Source organism: Phycodurus eques, chromosome 13, assembly GCF_024500275.1.
Source record: "Phycodurus eques isolate BA_2022a chromosome 13, UOR_Pequ_1.1, whole genome shotgun sequence".
NCBI lineage: Eukaryota > Metazoa > Chordata > Actinopteri > Syngnathiformes > Syngnathidae > Phycodurus > Phycodurus eques.
The window spans coordinates 4,640,692-4,662,583 of NC_084537.1; the positions used below are offsets into that span (position 1 = coordinate 4,640,692).

At 43.1% G+C, this 21,892-nt stretch overlaps 1 protein-coding gene across 3 annotated transcripts in view; it reads right to left on the bottom strand.

The window, feature by feature from the left end:
* zmynd11 (zinc finger, MYND-type containing 11) overlaps positions 1–21,892 on the bottom strand; it is a 63,726-nt gene that overhangs the window by 1,877 nt on the left and 39,957 nt on the right. For 2 of the 3 annotated variants that reach the window (XM_061693663.1, XM_061693662.1), the window contains 6 exons: positions 16,442–16,560; positions 13,820–14,207; positions 8,164–8,238; positions 7,630–7,911; positions 3,814–3,999; positions 966–1,398 (listed from right to left, as the gene is read on the bottom strand). In XM_061693663.1, coding sequence (XP_061549647.1) covers positions 1,276–1,398; positions 3,814–3,999; positions 7,630–7,911; positions 8,164–8,238; positions 13,820–14,207; positions 16,442–16,560 — 1,173 coding nt within the window. In that variant the 3' untranslated portion in view covers positions 966–1,275. The other variant, XR_009769652.1, reaches the window with a different exon arrangement.

The following is a 21,892-nucleotide window of genomic DNA, read 5'->3' on the forward strand; positions in this document are numbered from 1 at the left end:
ATTCTTAATAGGGATGGTAAGTATACTTTTTGCCCAATTTCTGTGATGATAAAACACTTCAGCATCACAGCTTTAAATTGGCTGAAATATAAGGTAGGGAGGAGTCAGTATTTTAGTATGTAAAAGATACGACATCACTGATTGCTTGTGGACCTCCGGGGGTCCTGGTACCCCCTAGTTTGAGAACCCCAGCAATAGAAAAGTAAAAGCAAGAAGAAAAAGAGGAGAAGCAGCTTGTGCACTCACCATGCTGATAAAAAGAAGTCATTCAGGTTGTCAAATACATCATACATGACGCGGGGGGGCGGGAACATGTTATTTACATGGAGTGCAGCAGCAGGCAAGAAGCAGCACGTATTAGAGCATTTAGGCCAACAAATGTTCCATATGATTAAAAATAAAACTATAACAAACGAAGGAACAAATTATTATATTTTCTCTCCGTTCAGTCCGTCCGTCTTCATCACAGAGAAAAAAAAAAAAAAAAAAACTTATGGCGTCATTTCATTTGCATAATATTTGATATCGTCCATCTGTCATTCGCATATTTGTTTTTATTTCATTCTTGATTTTTCTTTTTTTTTATTAAAATCCTGCCCAAGGTGCATGACACTCAGCACTACTTGTTTCCTTTGTACAAATCCTAGCCATGTTACAATTAAAAATATATATATTTATGACTCAATTTAGTGTTGTAAAGCAAATAAAAAAAAAAAAAAAAAAAAACGCGACTGTGCAGAATAATTAAAAACAAGGGAAGATTTGTTAAGTCAGCAACGATGCTGCGACCCTGTCCCCAATAATAAGTAAGTTTTTTGGGGGGGTGGATTTTAGGTAGGAAGGATTGATTGCTAAAAAGGAGTCCGCCTGGCTGTCATCCGCTAGTTGTCTTTTTACGTTTTTTTTTTTCACCACCTCGTCTTTTCTCTCGATGAAAGCAATGTTCACGTTTGCTGCATAAGAAAAAAAAAAAAAAGTCATAAAAAAGATTAAATGCTCGTGAATACTGCACACACTTAAATAACATTTTGTGACACAAGAAACAAAGACAAATATTGCCACTACATAAAAACAGCGTTAAATAATACAAAATTATAAAAAGGTGAAAAACGTCAGAGCCGCAAAGGAAGGCAAGATGTGTGTGTGTGTGTGTGTATGTATGTGTGTGTCTGTGTGTTGCAGACACTGACTGAAGTTCGAGGAAGGGCTGTGAGCCAATGGCGTGCGAAGGGGGGGGTCCTCCTGGGTGTGTGTGTGTGGGGCGGGGGGTCCAGTTCATCTCTTCCTACGGCAGGTCCGCTTGTGGTCGGCATGCCAGTGCTCCTGTTGACACTTGATGGAGCAGTACGACGTATTCCAGCAGCAGTGGTACATGGCCTCCTCCTCACAGTTGTAACACTGACACACACACACACACACACACATCAGAATCTAATAATAATATATATAATAACAATAATAATAATTAAATAAAAACAGCCACAAGGCCCAAAATGATAAATGTATTTTGTTGTTTCGGCTTTGGGCTTCAGTCAGCATTCAGTGATTGCCGAAACAAAATAGACATCCCTTCTCAAATTCTCATATTTTTGCATCGTTTCCCCACTTTGTATTCGATCATCAAACAAATGTAAATATCAGACAAATATAACCCAAGTGAACTTAAAATGCTGTGTTTTTAAATGTTGATTTCATTTATTAAGGGAACAAAGCTATTCAAAGTAACAGGCTCCGGGTATGCTCAGCAGCAACAACTGAAATCAAGTGTTTTCTAGAACTGGAAATGCGTCTCTCACATCTCTGTGGAGATATTTTGGCTTACTCTTCCTTAAAGAATTGTTTGAATTCAGCAAAAATGTAGGTTTTTCGAGCATGAACGGCGTTATTTTAGGTCATGCCACAGCATTTCTATTGGATTCAAGTCTGGACTTTAACTAGTCCACTCCAAAACCTTAATTTTGTTTTTTAAAGCCATTCAAAAGTTGACTTGCTGGTGTGTTATGGATCATTATCCTGCTGCAGAACCCAAGTGCGCTTCAGCTTGAGGTCACAAACTGATGGCTGACCATTCTCCTTCAGGGGTTTTTGTTAAAGAGCAGAATTCATGGTTCCGTCAATCACACCAAGTTGTCCAGGTCTTGAAGGAGGTACGCAACCTAAGACCTTCACACTACCACCACCATGCTTGATTGTTGGAACGATGTTCTTTTTCCGAAATGCTGTGCTACATTTACACTAGATGTAACGACACACACACACCTTCCAAAATGTTCAACTTTCATCTCATCAGTCCATATGATATTCAAAAGTCCAGGGAATCATTCAGATGTTTTTTTTTTTTTTTTTTTTGCAAAAGTAAGAAAAGCCTTTATGTTGTTTTTGTTCAGCAGTGATTTTTGCCCTGGAACTCTGCCATGGATGCCATTTTCCCCCCAGTCTCTTATTGTTGTGTCATGAATACTGACCTTAACTGAAGCAAGGGAGGCCTTCAGTTCTTTAGAAGTTGTCCCTGAGTTCCTTGGTAGCCGCCTGGATGAGTCATTGCTGTTTTCCTGGTGTAATCTTTTGGGACCAGCCACTCCTGGGAAGGTTCACCACTGTACCTTGCTTTCTCCATGTGAGGATAAAGGCTCTCCCTTTTGTTTGCTGGAATCCTAAAGCTTTAGAAATGGCTTTTGTAACCATTTCCAGACTGATAGATGTCAATTACTTTATTTCTAAACTCTTCTGGAATTTCTTTGGATCGTCTCATTTTGTTGCTGCTTTTTTAGATCTTTTGTCCGACTTGATTTTGTCGGGACCGATTCTGTTTAATGCCTCGATCAGACTACAGGCACTTTAGCCTAGATATCGGCTGCGATAGATTTCCCAGGTCGGTCGGGCCTGACATATTTTGTCAGGAATGACAAAACTTCTTGCAGAGTGACATAATTCACAACCAACAATTTGACCCTACGACAGTCCTACGACGGCAAAATGAAAAGTCTATCATGTTAGATTTTTGGGATATCTTCCGTGTAGTCTGACATATCAACAACAACTCTCCAACAGCGCACTTTGACGTCGACCAATAGGATTGTGTATTGTGAGCGGCACATCGCCTCCCGTGCTTGCTTGTCAACATGCTTGCCCACCCTTGTCAATATTTATTCACTCGCACAAACCACTGTTTACTGAAACTTTAAGGCATGATTTGACAGAACGCCGGCATGTTTATGTACAACTGTTGGTGCTAGGACTAGCCTGCTCGGCTACATGACGTTTTGTTGCCTACTTGCAAGCCGTATCGTATTAAAAGCACGTGAACATACCTCACGCAAACCTTGAATGAACATCCTCTCCAGAGCACCGGTGACGACCACCACACGATTTTCCTCATTCTGTTCTCTTTTCCCCACAGAAAACATTGGCGCGATCCATTGTTGTTTTCCTCGCCATGGTAACGAGTTTATCTGGTCACGTTTTTCTGGTTCCGCTTCTCCGACAGTGTTTGATTTGACAAGATAAAGCCCAGTGATCGTAAAAGACAGGATGCGGTGGTATCAGAATACATGTCGTGTAGTGCTGCCACAATTCATGATTTAACAAAGGGGTAATTATTTTTTCACATAGGGCCGGGTAACTGAATAGTTTTTTCCCCTTAATAAATGGAAGCACCATTTGAAAACAGTTCACTTGCGTTATATTTGTCTGATATTAAAATTTGCTTGATGATCCTAAACAAAGTGGGGGAAACTATGCCAAAAAAAGAAGAATTTGAGAAGGGGGGGGGCAATACTTTTTCATGGCAATGAATGTCAAACCTGCTCTTACCCACTGTTTCTTCTTGGTCTGCGAGATTAGTTGTTTGTGTTGCGCCACCAGCTTCTTGACCTCCTCCACCAGCTCCTCTTTGCACTTGTCCTTCACCTGCTTGCACTTCCTGTCCATCTCGGCCTGAGCAGCACCCACCGCCTTGCTCACCGCCTCATGCTTCTCCTCCTCCATCTCGCCGCGTAGCTGACGAAGTAGCAGCAAAAAAAATAAAATAATTTAATTTATATAAAAAAAAAAAATAAATAAATAAAAAAAAAAAAAAGCACTTCGCTGTCGTCCTCATTTTTAGATAAAGAACCTAGATAGTTCCCTGAAATTTCCACTGAAAATCCCTTTGTAGTCATTCATGGAGTAGGGAATGAGTGAATGATTCCAAACGCAGGAATTCATCATTCTCTACTCTCTCATCACTATGGGCCATATTTTCCCATTTACGTAAATCAGAAAAGGTGTACAGCTGCGTACTTTTCTAGCTGTGAGCAATCTCCAGTGCTGTCATTTCCACATTCCCATGCCAGTTATGCACTCTGGGTGGAGCAACCCTGAAATGTGGCCATTCTCTGTCAAATCTAGCCCGGCACACATCATGCTAGCATTCTTCCGTGGCACTTTTCCTCTTCCGCATTCCAGAGGCTGTATTAAGTCTAGCGCCCCATGAAGGTGAAATATCATATTGCATGTTTTGATTCTGTTAACTGCCACCGCGGCTGACTAGTGCTGACTGTACGGGACACACGGGGCATATCTCTCATCTCCACTCACTGTTTGCCCATCAGCCATAATTGCGTGATGAGCGCTCCGCTTGACTGACTGGGAGCATTTCCTGCCGTCACGCTGCTTATACAGAGGAAGAGCGGGCGTGGCTGAGGACAGCATGCGGACGTAAAGGGGGAAGTGTGCGCGTGAAGGAGGACGCTAAAGGCACTCCCCCAGTAGGTATATAGCGCCGGTCAAGCCAGCCTCCACTTGTAAAGTAGCAATCAAGCCAGCCGCCCCTAATTTTGTGCATACTAGGCATTACGGTAATAAGTCCCCAACTCGCCGCGAAAGCCACCTTCAAAATAAAAGCTTCCAAATAATACGGACGTCAAAGCGACCAGCAAGGTTAACTTGAATCTTGAGATGCATTAAAAAATGTAGTTTATTAGTTTTCAGAGACTTTTATTTTGAAATACAGTATCGGCTCTTCATCAAACCTCTTTTAGTGGAGTCCTTGGTGGTCTGTCACACAAATCTGGACTTGTCTTGCGATACCAATGGGATTATGTTGGGGTGGCTTTGGCTCAATCGGTATTTACAGTAGGTAAGATTCAAATTAACTTGCTGGTTGCATTCCTTAATCGAAGAGCACGGACGTTCGTATTATTGGGAAGCTTTTATTTTGAAGGTTGCTTTCGGCGTGAGTTGGCGACCTATTACCGTAATGCCTAGTAGGAACAAAATTAGGGGCGGCTGGCTTAACTACTACTTTACGAGTGGAGGCTGGCTTGACCGCAGTCGAAAACGGCACCTACGAAGAAACACGCTTACGAAGCACAATTTAAACTGCAAGCTATCAGTTACGTGGAGGAACATGGGAATCGAGGAGCCGCGAGAGAATTCAAGATCAATTAATCCATGGTTCGCAAGTGGAGGAAGCAGGAAAACGAGCTTTGCCAAGTCAAGAAGACAAAGCTGAGTCTGAAAAAAAAGACAAACAAAACGCGGAAACAAGGCGAGGTGGCCCGAGTTGGAAGACCAACTCTAGAAATGGATAAATGAACTCCAACCGCTGGACATAGGTGTAAACAGGGCGTTCAAAGTGAAGTTGCGAGCAGCATGGGAGCGATGGATGACAGATGGCGAACACAGCTTTACTAAGACTAGGAGGCAGCCCGGGCAAGTTATGCCACAATTTGTGAATGGATTGTGGATGCTTGGGCTAATGTGTCTGCTTGCACTGTTGTTCGAGCTTTCGTAAAAGCCGGCATCATTTCTGAGGAGCCGCACGGCAACGAGACTGACTCGAACCTGGCGTGTTTGATTGAGAACCAGCCCATCTGTTCATTTCCGATACAGAACATGAGGACTTTGATGGATTTGTGGATGAGGATTGATGAAAAAAATAACATGAGTACATTGTTAAATACTTCAATAAAGTACAACCGAACTCAGTTTTGCGCCCGCTGCCTTTTTAAAAACATTGTTTTAGCGTGCATGCATGCATGCTACCATATGTTTTAAGCTAGCGTATGTTTTACCATGGCGGCACGGTGGACGACTGGTTAGCGCGTCAGCCTCACAGTTCTGAGGACCCGGGTTCAATCCCCGGCAACGCTTGTGTGGAGTTTGCATGTTCTCCCCGTGCCTGCGTGGGTTTTCCCCGGGCACTCCGGTTTCCTCCCACATCCCCAAAACATGCATTAATTGCAGACTCTAAATTGCCCGTAGGTGTGAATGTGAGTGCGAATGGTTGTTTGTTTGTATGTGTCCTGCGATTGGCTGGCAACCAGTTCAGGGTGTACCCCGCCTCCTGCCCGATGGCAGCTGGGATAGGCTCCAGCATGCCCGCGACCCTAGTGAGGAGAAGCGGCTCAGAAAATGGATGGATGGATGTTTTACCATGCCTGCGCCCAATAATACTGTGCACCTTATGTATGTGTTGAATACAGAAATAGACCCCGTAACCGAGACTGCGCCTTTTAATACGGTGTGCCCTATGCTCGGGAAAATACGGTAATTACTTTTATTGGATTTACTTCATACAGAATAAAATACATGCTCTCATTTAAAGTGTACCATGCTTGACGAAGCGGGGCGCATGTCTCAATGGCACATCTGCTACTGAAGGTGTTTTCATATTTAAAGTGTGCTATATTTTCCAAATGGATTTCTATGACGTTCACAAGTCTCAGAATAACTTAATGGTTTACGGTTAGCCTCAGACTTCAATGAATTCACACCTCTTTGGTGGCTGCGCACACATTTTCAGGTTACATACGATGGGTGTGTCAGAAGTCTTGGATGGGAGAATTTGCAAAGCTGAATGGTGTGCAAGCCTAGGGGCGTAAAAAAGATTTACGAATATGGCCTGTCAGGATTTTCATGTAGTGGACTATATACTCCATAATATAAAAAAACCCTACACCACATCTTTAATCTTTTTCTAATTTTATTCCTCTGTGACTTTTTCCCCCACTTTGTTACACTTGAATCTTCCTACTTTTCGTCCACTTTCGCCTGACTTTTTTTTTTTTTTTTTTTACTTTTCCCACTTTTTCACTGTTCTACATTTTTTTTTGCTTTTTGACTTTTATTCCTGTCACTAACTTTTTTCACTGTTCCAATTTTTTAATCACTTTTTCCCCCCCAATGGGACAATTTAAAATAAATGTTCCGCATCTTAACTCCCAGTGCCACTTTTTCAGTTTTTTTCTCACTTTTTTTTTACTTTGTTCCAGTTGTTTTTTTGTGTGCTTTTTCACATATTTCTTTTTTTTTCCACTTATTTTTCGCTTTTTTTCTTCTTTACTTTCTTTTTTAACAAAGCAAAAAAACAAAACAAAAGCGACTTTAATGAAAACTGCTTTTTTGTTTCCCCCCCCCAAAAGTCAGGATTCTGCCAAAATATATTTTCACCAACATTATTTAATTTCCTTATTAAGAGCTAATCTTTAATTTTGTAAATTTATGGTAAATTCCCGTTAATTCCCATGGAAAGTTTCCAAGTTTTAAAATTCCCGGGATTTTTAAACCTTATATACAGTACTATAAATATTTCTATAAAAAGGTTAAAATCGCACACGGCTGTGGAGTGAGCGGTCACTGGCTGACCTTCTCCAGAGCTTCTCGGACCACGCGCTCCGTCTCGCGCTTGTTGTCGGCCTTCATCATCTCCTTGACATCGTTGAAGACTTTAGTGTACTTCTCGTGACACATGTTCTGACAAGCCGTGCCGTCTGAGCTGGTCTGTGTCCCACGGTGGAGGGTGCGAGGCGACCCGGTGCTCGCCTTCTTGGTCTGCGTCGAGACAGACTGCTTCTCGGGTGGCGGCGGGGCAGACGACACCGGGATCTCTTGGCTCGAGCTTACTGCCTCCATCTCGGGCTCAGGGTCCTGGGGTACAGAGGACAAGAAGGGCAGACAAAGTTAGTAGTAGTTTCAACTACTACGAAACAATAGACTGGTCACCAATCAATGTCAGGGGACATATATAGACAAACAACGTACTGGTCACCAGCCAATCGCAGGCCCGTTCCTAACAAAGTGTCTGATAGAGACTACAGCTGAAGCCGGACTATAATTGCAGACTAGTATTAACTATGATTGATGATTATTGTTGACACGATGAATAAAAAACATACATACACTGGCTTCTTCTTTGGGCTCCACTTGTTGAGTCCGTCGGCTTTTCTTGGCTTTTGGCTCCTGGCTGCTTTTCATCTGCAGAGAAAGACCATTATGAATATTTCCACAAAGAACACATGGGAAAACACAAACGGAAAAATGCTCACTAATGGTGTTGAATAACGAGAGGAATGCTGCTAACACTTAACAAGTAAACAAGTAACAACTAAACGAAATTGAGGAAAAAGCACACAGACTCACTCCTCAATATTCTTGGGGACTTTAACAAAGCTAAACTCAACCACGAACTCCCTAAATACAAGAACATCGACTGTCCTACCAGGGAAAAATAAAATTTTAGACCACTGCTATACTACGCTGAATAGCCTATACCGTGCTATTCCTCGTGCAGATCTGGGCTCGTCTCATCAAGCTTAATTCACTTAATACCAACATACAGGCAAAAACGTAAATGCTCGAAGCCTTCGGTGAAAACAGTGAAGAAGTGGACCAATGAACAAAGACAGAACTTCAAAGCTGTTTAGGCTACACAGACTGCAGTGTCTTTGAAAATTCAACTGGCAGCCAGAATGAATATACGGACAGTTACATCCTATATCAGCTTCTGTGTAGAGGTGTGTGTACCAACAAAGTCATTTCGCACGTTCAATAACAAAAAGCCGTGGTTCACTGCCAAGCCTAAGCAACTTCGCCAGGCTAAAGAGGATAGATATCGAAGTGGGGATAGAGCTCTGTATAATTGTGCTAGAAACCATCTAACTTAATACATTAACATCGCAAAGAGAAATTATGCAGTGAAGTTAGACAAACAGTTTACCACTAACGACTAAATCAGTCTGGCATGCATTACCAATCGCTAACCAATTACAAGCGACCATCCCCCAAGCTGAGAACAATAAAGGACAAGCCGACAACTTGATCACCTATTGCAGATTTGAAAAGGACACTTTTCAAAAGACGTGGTGGTGTTCACCGTTGGTCGGGAGAGGACTTTCATTCATGGATTCCTTGAGATACGTCCACGTACTTTAAATACGATACGGCTCGCAAGCAGGCAACAAAACGTTATGTAGCCTAGCAAGTTAGTGCTAGCACTAACAGTTGTACATAAACATGCCGGCGTTCTGTCGAATCATTCTCTAAAGTTTGTGTGTGAAGTAATTTAATTACAATAATTACAGTAAGTTAGCACTCATTATTATCATATCATGTAATGTCAGTTTGACCTGACTGATTAGACTACATGACCTGACAAGAGAATACTTTTGAAAATACTCAGTATACAGTAGACAAGTATATACAGTAAATGAACAAGTCATTTAAATAGGTGCATTGCTCCATCTTGTGATCGGCTTGGTGATCGATTATCAGTTTTTTAAACTCGCTGATCGGCCCCAAAAATTCTGATCGTACAAAGCCTATAATTCGCGCATTGACTTTGCCGTTGCGCAATGACGGCTATAGCTTGTCGTCGAATAATCGCCAGTCACGTGGTTTGACACGGAGGGCTCGCTGAAAAGGCCAAAGCTAACCCTCATAGACCATTTTACACTTGAAAGTGCAGTTTCCATCTTTTATTTCATGGTATTTACATTTAGACGTGCTAAACAACTCAGGACAGAGCACATTTTGCTTGAACCTACGCACTTTTCAAATTAGCAAAAGTATTGGAACATGACTGATGGGTGTTTCTAGTTGCTCAAGTGTTGCCTTTGAGATTGATTGGTTAAACATTAGATAGTGCTTGTTTTTGGCTTTGTGTTTCACCTGTGAAAACTCCATTTGCTGTTAAGCAAACATGAAGGCGAGAGAGATGTCTATGGGAGAAAAGCAAACCATTTTGAATGGAAAAAAAAATCAATCAGAGCTATTGCACAAACATTGGGCATAGCCAATACAACAATTTGGAATATCCTGAAAATGAAAGAAACTACTGGTGTACTGAGAAACAGACATTGAACAGGTCAGCCCAGGGTATCAACAGCAGTTGATGACAGAAACATTGTGAGAGCTGTGAAGAAACACCCAAGACGAGAGTTTTACTGCCAAACAGGGGTGAAGGTATCACAATCCACTGTTCGAAAAATACTTCGAGAGAAGAAATATACAGGCCTTACCACAAGATGCAAACCACTCATCAGCAAAAATAATCGGAAGGCCAGATTATACAGTAGAGATGAGCCAGAAATATTTTGGAACAATGTTTTATGGCCTGATGAGTCCAAGAATAACCTCCACCAAAGTGATGGAAAAGCCAAAGTGTGGAGAAAAAGATGATCTGCTTATGATCCAAAACACACAAGCTCATCTGTGAAGCATGGCGGAGGTAATGTCATGGCTTGGGCTTGGCATGGCTGCTTCTGGGAAGGGCTCACTTGTCTAATGATGATGTAACTCATGATTGTAGCAGCAGAATGAATTCCCAAGTTTACAACATAATTTTCTCTGGCAATTTACAGAAAAATGCATCCAAACTAATCGGGAGAAGCTTCATCATGCAACAAGATGATGACCCAAAACACACTGCCAACACAACAAAGGACTTATCTTGGTTGTTAATCACCAGGACCTTAACCCAATAGAGCATGCATTTTACCTCCTTAAGATGAGACTGAAGGGAGAAACCCCCAGAAACAAAAAAACAACTGAAAGAGGCTGCAGTAAAGGGCTGGAAAACCATTTAAAATAAAGAATGTAACAGTCTGGTGCATGGGTCGCAGGCTTGATGCAGTTACTGCAAGTTAGAGTAATGCCACCAAATATTAAATGTTCTTTACTTTAAGTTAATTTAATAATGTCTATTTATATATATATATGTTTACAATAATTTTGTTCACTTGAAAAGTGGGTGGCTTCAAACGAAAAGTGCTCTGTCCTGAGTTTTTTAACACATCTAGATGTACAACCCCAATTCCAATGAAGTTGGGACGTTGTGTTAAACAAATAAAATCAGAATACAATGATTTGCAAATCATGTTGGACCGATATTTAATTGAATACAGTACAAAAGACAAAATATTTAATGTACTGATAAACTTTATTGTTTTTAGCAGATAATCATTAACTTAGAATTTTCACACGTTCCAAAAAAGCTGGGACAGGATCATGTTTACCACTGTGTTACATCAGCATTTTGTTTTATTTTTTTTTTCTTTAAACAACATTCAATAAACTTTTGGGAACTGAGGACACTAATTGTTGAAGCTTTGTAGGTGGAATTCTTTCCCATTCTTAATTGATGTTCAGCTGTTCGACAGTCCGGGGATCCGTTGTCGTATTTTACGCTTCATAATGCGCCACACATTTTCAATGGGAGACAGGTCTAGACTGCAGGCAGGCCAGTCTGGTCGCCGCACTCTTTTACTGCGAAGCCACGCTGTTGTAACACGTGCAGTTGAGAAAAATGTATATGTATATGTATATATACATCTATATATACATATATATGCGGCGTAAACAAGCGGCAGCTCTGCTCACTCGGAGTACCTCCGATATGTGAATCACCTGAAATATTGCTGTTGATGACATCGATGTGGCAACAGTGATTGTAGAAGCCTGTGTGTGATCGTGAGGGAGGAAGAAATTCAGAAGAAATTCAATTCAGTCTTGGCTGACTAGGTTTTAGTGTAATATTAGCTCGCCGGTCCTGCTCTAAATGCTGTGTAGACTCACTGGGAAAATGTGAGCTATGTTGAGAATAGTATGAGTTTGCGTGAAAGACATTTAAACTTTACAACTCACGACTACTAACATTGCTTTGAGCTTTCTGATCCTATGATCTGAAAATTAAAGTAAAGATGCGACTCTATGGGCTATTTAGTGTTCAACAGTTGGTTTAATCTCTTGCAACAGAAAATTCAGGGAGCTATGATATAAGTTTTATTTCACTTTACAAGGGATGCTGCTGAGCTTGTTAACTCCCTGTACTTTGTGTTGTGTTTGAACTTAAAACAGTCATTTCAGTTATATTTAAATTCTGCTTTATTTACTTTGGAAAAAATAAAGGGAGCTATTTATTTAACGTTATAAGAGATGCTTGTGAGTCTAGGAACTCCATGCACTTCTGGAGCTATTTACAGTGGGTACAGATTGTTTTCAGACCCCCTTAAATGTTTCACTCTTTGTTATATTACAGCCCTTTGTTAAAATCATTTAAGTTCATTTTTCCCCTCATTAATGTACACATTACCCCATATTGACAGAAAAAAACATAATTGTTGAGATTTTTGCTGCTTTATTAAAAAAGCAAAACTGAAATATCCCACAGACAGAAGTATTCAGACCTTATACTGTGACACTCATTTTTAACTCGGGTGCTGTCCATTTCTTCTGATCATCCTTAAAATGGTTCTACACCTTCATTGGAGTCCAGCTGTGTTTGATTATACTGATTGGACTTGTTTAGGAAAGCCACACACCTGTCTATATAATATCTTATAGCTCTCAGTGCATGTCAGAGCAAATGAGAATCATGAGGTCAAAGGAAAGGCCTGAAGAGCTCAGAGACAATTGTGGCAAGGCACAGATCTGGTCAAGGTTACAAAAACATTTCTGCTACACTTAAGGTTCCTATGAGCACAGTGGCCTCCATAATCCTGAAATGGAAGACATTTGAGATGATCAGAACCCTTCCTAGAGCTGACCATCTGGCTAAACTAGGGGAGAAGAGTCTTGGTGAGAAAGGAAAAGAAGAGACACAAAGATCACTATGTGACAGTGAAGCTATGGTGGTGGCAGCATCATGCTGTGGGTGTGTTTTTCAGCTGCAGGGACAGGGAGATTGATTGCAAACGAAGAAAAGATGAATGCGGCCAAGTAGAGGGATATCCTGGATGAAAACCTTCTCCAGAGTGCTCAGAACCTCAGACTGGCCATAAGGTTCACCTTAAAAAAAGACAATGACCCTAAGCACACACCTAAAATACCGAAAAGTGGCTTCAGAAAAACTCTGTGACCGTTTTTGAATGGCCCAGCCAGAGCCCTGACTTAAACCCAATTGAGCATCTCTGGAAAGACCTGAAAATGGCTGCCCACCAACATTCACCATCCAACTTGACAGAACTGGAGAGGATCGGCAAGGAGGAATGGCAGTGGATCCCCAAATCCAGGTGTGAAAAAATTGTTGCATCATTCCCCAAAAGACTCATGGCTGTATTAGCTCAAAAGGGTGCTTCTTCTAAATACTGAGCAAAGGGTCTGAATACTTATGGCTGTGTGATATTTCAGTTTTTCTTTTTTAATAAATAAGCAAAAATTTCAAAAAAATGTTTTTTGTCAATATGGGGTGCTGTGTGTACGTACATTAATGTGGAAAAATTTACTTAAATGATTTTAGCAAATGGCTGCAATATAAAAAAGTTAAAATTTTAAATAAACATTTTAACAAAGTTAAGAGTTTGTCTTGCCAATTTTTACACTTTTACTACAAATGAATAACGGTTCTCAGCCGCCTTAACTACTAATAATCGGTATCAGTACTGAAAAACCCATATCGGTCGATCTCTAGTACTAATCTTCAAATAAAATGAAGCACTCATCTAAAAACATCTTGCCTATTCATTGAGCTGAGGGACAGCTACAAGGGGACAAATTGTCTCTCTTGACCCGACACAGTTTGAGAATCACTTCGGTAAAGCTGTGAGCATGTCACACTCACCTGTCGGACTTGCTCGTTGCTGGTGGAAGAGATGCTTGACTCGGCTTCTTCGCTCCTGTCCGTTCTCTCAGTCCTCGACCCCTGCATTCTCTCCAACAGGTCCGGGATCTGTGTCTTTTCCGTCTTTACCGTCCTCGGCGTCCTGTCCGTCCGCTGGTTGCCGTCTTTCTGTGACTTCCTCGGGCTCTGACTCTGTCCACCGCCGCCTCCGCCTCCTTCGTCACAGCCTCCTTCCTCGAGTTTCGTTTTCCAGAATCGTCCCTCCTTGAGGAAGCGCTGGTAGACTTCCAGTTCGTCGCAGGCTTTTTTCCAGCCGTTACTGCGCTTCACCTGCAGCTGCTGCACGCTCACCTTGATGTCCTGGATGTTGTCTGATGGAATCCACGCCCTGAGGACGACCCCACGCACACAACTCGGTCATGAAGATGCTTTGTAAACAGGATTGAGAAACTTCTTTTCTACTGGATGGCCTAAAGAAGGGGTGTCCAAACTACAATTGCAGCCCACCGTCCATTTTTTACCGGCTCGCGGCATTTGTTACAATAAACATTTGACACAGCCTGCAATGGATGAAAAGGGGGGGGGGGGGGGACCATGAAAAAGGTGGGTGCTGAAAAAGCGAGCGCCGGGGGTGAGAGTCGCCACAAACAATCTGACGCCCCTCACAAGAAGGGCTGGGCGATTGATCGAAATGTCATCGTAATTTCGATTTTGGCTTCTCGCAATCATAAAAACCTTATAATAGAAGAAAAACGATTAATGTGCCGTGGCGCGGGTTGTGTATGAAAGTTCCGCCGTTGTAAACAAACTCTGAACACACCCCGTGTTGCTCGTAGAAAGAGTGTGAAAACAAGTTTCATTGCGACTTTTTCTTCAACCCTTTTTAAGCTTACTGAAAATATGCAGCTCCATGCATGTATCGCAACACACTGCCCCTAAGAGGCCAAGGCATGCAGAGCAAGAAGAGCAGATACAGTCATGGCTTTGGCAATTCCAATGAAGTTGGAAATAAAAATAGAATACAATGATTTGCAAATCATGTTCAACCTATATTTAATTGAATACGCTACAAAGACAAGATATTTAATGTTCAAACTGATAAACTTGATTGTTTTTAGCAAATAATCATTAACTTAGAATTTTATGGCTGCAACACGTTCGAAAAAAGCCAGGACAGGTGGCAAAAAAGACTGAGAAAGTTGAGGAATGCTCATCAAACACCTGTTTGGAACATCCCACAGGTGAACAGGCTAATTGGGAACAGGTGGGTGCCATGATTGGGAAAGAATTCCACCGACAAAGCTTCAACAATTAGTGTCCTCAGTTTCCCAAACGTTTATTGAATGTTGTTAAAAGAAAAAGTGATGTAACACAGTGCTAAACATGACCCTGTCCCAGGTTTTTTGGAACGTGTTACAGCCATAAGATTCTAAGTTATTGATTATTTGCTAAAAACAATAACATTTTATCAGTTTTAACAATAAATATATTGTCTTTGTAGTGTATTCAATTAAATATAGGTTGAACATGATTTGCAAATCATTGTATTCTGTTTTTGTGTTTAACACAAAGTCCCAACTTCATTGGACTTGGGGTTTTATGAAAAGTCACAAACGCCCCCCCCCACCCCCCACCCCGTCTGTTTGACATGAAATCAGACTAAACTTTTCCTGTTTTAGGTCATTTAGGATTACCAACATTATTTATGTTTGGTAAATGCCATTGTATTGAGAGAAGGATTACTTTTTGTGGACAAATATAATAGGCAATAGTCACTGCAGGCTTGCCATTGTTTTTAGCCAGAGCTGTATTTATTTTAGTCTTTCTTACTTCTATTTTTTTTAACATATTATTTTACTTTAGGCGGCACGGTGGACGACTGGTTAGAGCGTCAGCCTCACAGGTCTGAGGATCCGGGTTCAATCCTCGGCCCCGCCTATGTGGAGTTTGCATGTTCTCCCTGTGCCTGCGTGGGTTTTCTCCGGGCACTCCAGTTTCCTCACACATCCCAAAAACATGCATGAATTGGAGACTCTAAATTGCCCGTGAGTGTGAATGTGAGTGCAAATGGTTGTTTGTTTGGATGTGCCCTGCAATTGGCTGGCAACCAGTTCAGGGTGTACCCCGCCTCCTGCCCGATGATAGCTGGGATAGGCTACAGCATGCCCGCGACCCTAGTGAGGAGAAGCGGCTCAGAAAAATGGATGGATGGATGGATATTTTACTTTATTTTATTTAAATAATCCTAAACTAGTTGCTTTATCACCTTTAACATAAAGACCTACTTGTTTTTGTTAACCATACAATGGCTTAATGGATTGGTTCTTGATTATTAATGTATAATAATATAATTAGTGTTCCTTGAATCCTTGAAAAAAACATTGTATGTGGTTAATTATTTTTTTACATTAGCTACAATAAATCAATTAACAAAATTAACCAGTTAACCAAATATTCAGTGAGAATCTCACACACAAAAAATAAAAAATAAAAAAAGTGAAAATATATTTTATTTACCCAATTTCATGAAAACAAATGGCTAAGTGAATGCAAAACAAATATTACAACAGGACACTTACTAACTTTGCACCCCCACCCCACACCCAAGAAGGACGTACAAACCTTTGGTGCTGGTGGCCGAAGAAGCGCACGTCCACCTGGTTGTCTTCTTTCTGCAGCACTTTAGCCGGCCAGTAGCCAAAACCTTTCATCTTGGCCCACACCAGGTCGTGACTTGGACTCTGGAGATAAAACAAGCACAAAGTTATTAAAGAGGTACATTTGTCCCTCACAATATTGGGGTTAACCCCAAATGGACAAAAAGAATACCTGCACCTCACATGGATATGTGGTATTGGTATTACACATAAAGCTTTTAAAAAATAATAATAATAATAATAAAAAAATAAAATAAAAATTTTTAAAACACCCCCCCAAAAAAACAGGTACCACTGTGTGTGTATTTATGCACGTAGGTAATCAATCAAATGTATTGTATTGTATTTCCAAGTAACAACGCTTGTAATTCCTCTTTTTTTCAGTTAACACATGGCAGTTAGCACTGTGGCTACTTCCTTATTAATCTCTTTTCTTCTTAGTTTCCTTTTCTACGTACCGAATCTACTCACTCCTTTCCATAGTGGCCCTCGTGGTTGAACGAGACAGTACCAAGTATGTGTATCTTGTTTTTTTTATCTGGTGGATAGCAGAGGAGGAGGCTAGAAAGAATGTTTCAGGCTCACGTTTGTACTACAAAGAGCAGGTTTGTTCATTTATTTCGCTCTCTGTTTTATTAACTTCTTTTCCTTTCGGCTTGTCCCGTTAGGGGTCGCCACAGCGCGTCATCCTTTTCCATGTAAGCCTATCTCCTGCATCCTCCTCTCGAACACCAACTGCCATCATGTCTTCCCTCATCACATCCATCAACCTTCTCTTTGGTCTTCCTCTAGCTCTCTTGCCTGGCAGCTCCATCCTCATCATCCTTCTACCAATATACTCACTATTTCTCCTCTGGACGTGTCCAAACCATTGAAGTCTGCGCTCTCTAACTTTGTCTCCAAAACATCGAACCTTGGCTGTCCCTCTGATGAGCTCATTTCTAATTTTATCCAACCTGGTCACTCCAAGAGCGAACCTCAATATCTTCATTTCCGCCACCTCCAGCTCTGCTTCCTGTGGTCTCTTCAGTGCCACTGTCTCTAATCCGTACATCATGGCTGGCCTCACCACTGTTTTATAAACTTTGCCCTTCATCCTAGCAGAGACTCTTCTGTCACATAACACACCTGACACCTTCTCCACCCATTCCAACCTGCTTGGACCCGTTTCTTCACTTCCTGGCCACACTCACCATTGCTCTGGACGGTTGACCCCAAGTATTTAAAGTCCTCCACCCTTGCTATCTCTTCTCCCTGTAGCCTCATTCTTCCCCCACCACCCCTCTCATTCATGCACATATATTCTGTTTTACTTCGGCTAATCTTCATTCCTCTTCTTCCCAGTGCGTGCCTCCATCTTTATAACTGTTCCTCCAGCTGCTCCCTGCAGATCACAATGTCATCTGCAAACATCATGGTCCACGGGGATTCCAGTCTAACCTCATCTATCAGCCTATCCATCACCACTGCAAAAAGGAAGGGGCTCAGGGCTGATCCCTGATGCAGTCCCACATCCACCTTAAATTCTTCTGTCACACCTACAGCACACCTCATCGCTGTTCTGCCGCCCTCGTACATGTCCTGTATTATTCTAACATACTTCTCTGCCACTCCAGACTTCCGCATGCAGTACCACAGTTCCTCTCTGGGTACTCTGTCATAGGCTTTCTCTAGATCTACAAAGACACAATGTAGCTCCTTCTGACCTTCTCTGTACTTTTCCATCAACATCCTCAAGGCAAATAATGCATCTGTGGTACTCTTTCTAGGCATGAAACCATACTGTTGCTCGCAAATACTCACTTCTGTCCTGAGTCTAGCCTCCACTACTCTTTCCCATAACTTCATTGTGTGGCTCATCAACTTTACTCCTCTATAGTTGCCACAGCTCTGCACATCACCTTTGTTCTTAAAAATGGGCACCAGTACACTTTTCCTCCATTCCTCAGGCATCTTCTCACGCACTAGAATTCTATTGAACAAGCTGGTCAAAAACTCCACAGCCACCTCTCCTAGATGCTTCCATACCTCCACAGGAATGTCATCAGGACCAACTGCCTTTCCATTTTTCATTCTCTTAAATGCCTAACTTCCCCCTTACTAATCATTGCCACTTCCTGGTCCACCACACTTGCCTCTTCTACTCTCCCTTCTCTATCATTTTCCTCATTCATCAACTCCTCAAAGTATTCTTTCCATCTAGCAAGTACACTGCTGGCACTCGTCAACATATTTCCATCTCTATCCTTAATCACCATAACCTGCTGCACATCCTTCCCATCTCTATCCCTCTGTCTGGCCAGCTTGTATAGATCCTTTTCTCCTTCTTTAGTGTCCAACCTGCCATATATGTCATCATATGCCTCTTGTTTTGCCTTTGCCACCTCTACCTTTGCCCTGTGTCGCATCTCAATGTATTCCTTTTGCCTCTCCTCGGTCCTCTCAGTGTCCCACTTCTTCTTAGCTAACCTTTTTCCTTGTATGATTTCCTGTACTGTGAGGTTCCACCACCAAGTCTTTATTACAGGGATACTCAAACTGGGTCCAGCTAGGGACTTCTTACATGGAGAATTTTTTTCCAAGGATCCCCTGATAATTCTACCACCAATTAAATCTAATATTTTTTTTTTCTAGGAAAAAACAACAGGCCCAACAAGTAAAAAAAACAAGAAGGAGGGCTCCAGACTCTGACCAAGTTGGTCGCATAGGCGACCTTTATTCAGTTTATGTGATTCAAAATCTCAACTTGTCGCATTTGCGTGAGTGCATGTGTTGATGGTTGAAAGTCGCCTTTTTTCCCCACTGAAATCTCCTCCTGCACACGAGAGAGAGCGAGAGCGCTGTGACGCCGTCTCGAGCGCGCACAAACACACACACACACACACACACACACACACGGTGATGAATTTAATTAGTTCCGTAACCCTGTTTGTAACCTGAAACATTCTTAAACCGAGGTAATTATTCCCAGTGAAATGAATGGAAAATGAATGGAAATGCATCCATCCATCTATTTTCCGCCGCTTATCCGCTTATCCTTCCCTGCTAAAGCCGTAGCTTTAGCAGGGAAGCCCAGCCTTCCCTGTACCCAGCCACTTCATCTAGCTCTTCCGGGGGGGGGGGGGGGGTCCTGAGGACAGCTGGGAGACATAGTCTCGCCAGAGTGTCCTGGGTCGTCCCCATGGTCTCCTCCTGGTGGGACATGCCTGGAATACCTTACCAGGGAGGCGTCCAGGAGGCATCCTAATCAGATGCCCTAGCCACCTTATCTGGCTCCTCTCAATGCGGCGGAGCAGCAGCTCTACACTGAGCCCTTCCCGGATGACCGAGCTTCTCACCCTCTCTCTAAGGGAGAGCCTGGACACCCTGCAGAGGAAAATAATTCCGGCCGCTTGCATCCGGAATCTTGTTCTTTCGTTCATGACTCACAGCTCGTGACCATAGGTGAGGGTAGGAACATAGATCGGCCAGTAAATTGATAGCTTTGCCTTTAGGCTTAGCTCCTTCTTTACCACAACGGAACGATACAAAGTCCACATCACTGCAGACGCTGCACCAATATGCCTTTCAATCTCCTGTTCCATTCTTCCCTCACTCGTGAACAAGACCGCAAGATACATGAACTCCTCCTCTTGGGGCAGGATCTCATCCCCGACTTGGAGAGGGCACACCCCCCTTTTCCGACTGAGGACAATGGTCTCAGATTTGGAGGGGCTGATTTTTTATCAGAACTGCTTCAAACTCAGCTGCGAACCAGGGAGAGTTGGAGATCACGACTTGATGAAGCCAACAGAACCGCATCATCTGCAAAAAGCAGAGATGCAATACTGAGGCCACCAAACCGGACCCCATCTACAAGAGGGGGTCTCTCTAAAAGAATCTGCCTTTGCGGAGTCTAACCCTCACCGGAAACCAATCAGACTTACTGCCAGCAATGTGGATCAAACTCTGACACTGGTCGTACAGGGACCGAACAGCCTGTATCAGGGGGTTCGGTACCCCCATACTCTCACGAAGCACCCCCCACAGGAATCCCTGGGGCACATGGTTGAATGTCTTCTCCAAGGCCACAAAACACATGTAGACGAGTTGGGCGAAATCCCATGCACCCTCGAGGACCCTGCCGAGGGTTAAGAGCTGATCTACTGTTCCATGGCCAATACGAAAACCACACTGCTTCTCCTGAACTTGAGTTTGGACCACCACCCCGGGCTGCCAATCCAGAGGCATGCAATGTGACAGAGGCGTGTCAACCAGGACAGCCGCACATCTTCCAGAGCCTTTAGAACACTGGGCGAATCTCAGCCACCCCCTAGGCCTTTCCACCATGGAGCTGTTTAACCACCTTAGTGACCTCAACCCCAGAGATAGGAGCCCTCAGACTCTGCTTCCTGAAGGGACGGCATGTCGGTGGAATTTAGGAGGTCTTGAAGTATTATCCTCATCGACTCACGACGTCCCAAGTTGAGGTCAGAAGCGGCCCATCCCCACTATACACAGTGTTGATGGTGCACGGCTTCCCCCTCCTGAGACGCCGGAAGGTGGACAAGAATTTCCTCCGGAAGTCGTTCTCCATGGCCTCAACAAACTCCTCCCACGCCAGAGTTTTTGCCTCAGCAACCACCAAAATCGCATTCTGCTTGGCCAGCCGTTACCCATCAGCTGCCTCAGATATCCCACAGGCCCAAAAAGCCCGACAGGACTCCTTCAGATTGACGACATCCCTCACCGCTGGTGTCCACCTACGCGTTTGGGGGTTTCCGCCACGAAAGGCACCGACCACCTTACAGCCACAGCTCCGGTCGGGGGTTGGGGTTGTGGGTGGTGTGTGTTTTGGTGGGGGGGTGGGTATTCTTCCTGCCAATCACGCCCCAGGCCTCACTGTCATTGCCACGTGAGCAATGAAAACCCTCAGCAGAACGATGAAGTCCCCAGCAGGAGCGATCTCCTGCACCCCCTCAAAAGGACTCAAAAAAGGGTGGGTACGCTGAACTATTTGGTGCATAGGCACAAATAACAGTCAGGACCCGCCCGCCCACCCACCCAAAGGTGGAGGGAGGCTACACTTTCATTCACCAGGGTGAACACCCAATGTACAGGCGCCGAGGCGGGGGGGCAATAAGTATACGCTCACCGGCTTGGCGCCTCTCACGGTGGGCAACTCCAGAGTGGAAGAGTGCAACACCTCTCAAGAGGACTGGCACCAGAGCCCAAGTTGTGTGTGGAGGCAAGCCCGACTATCTATTCTATCTAGTATATATCTAGGCTTTTTGAGTCGTGCTTTGTCTGGTCCCTCGCCTAGGACCTGTTTGCCATGGGTGACCCTGCCAGGGGTATAATGCCCCAGACAACTTAACTCCTAGGATCATTGGGACACAAACCCCTCCGCCACCATAAGGTAACAGCTCAAGGAGGG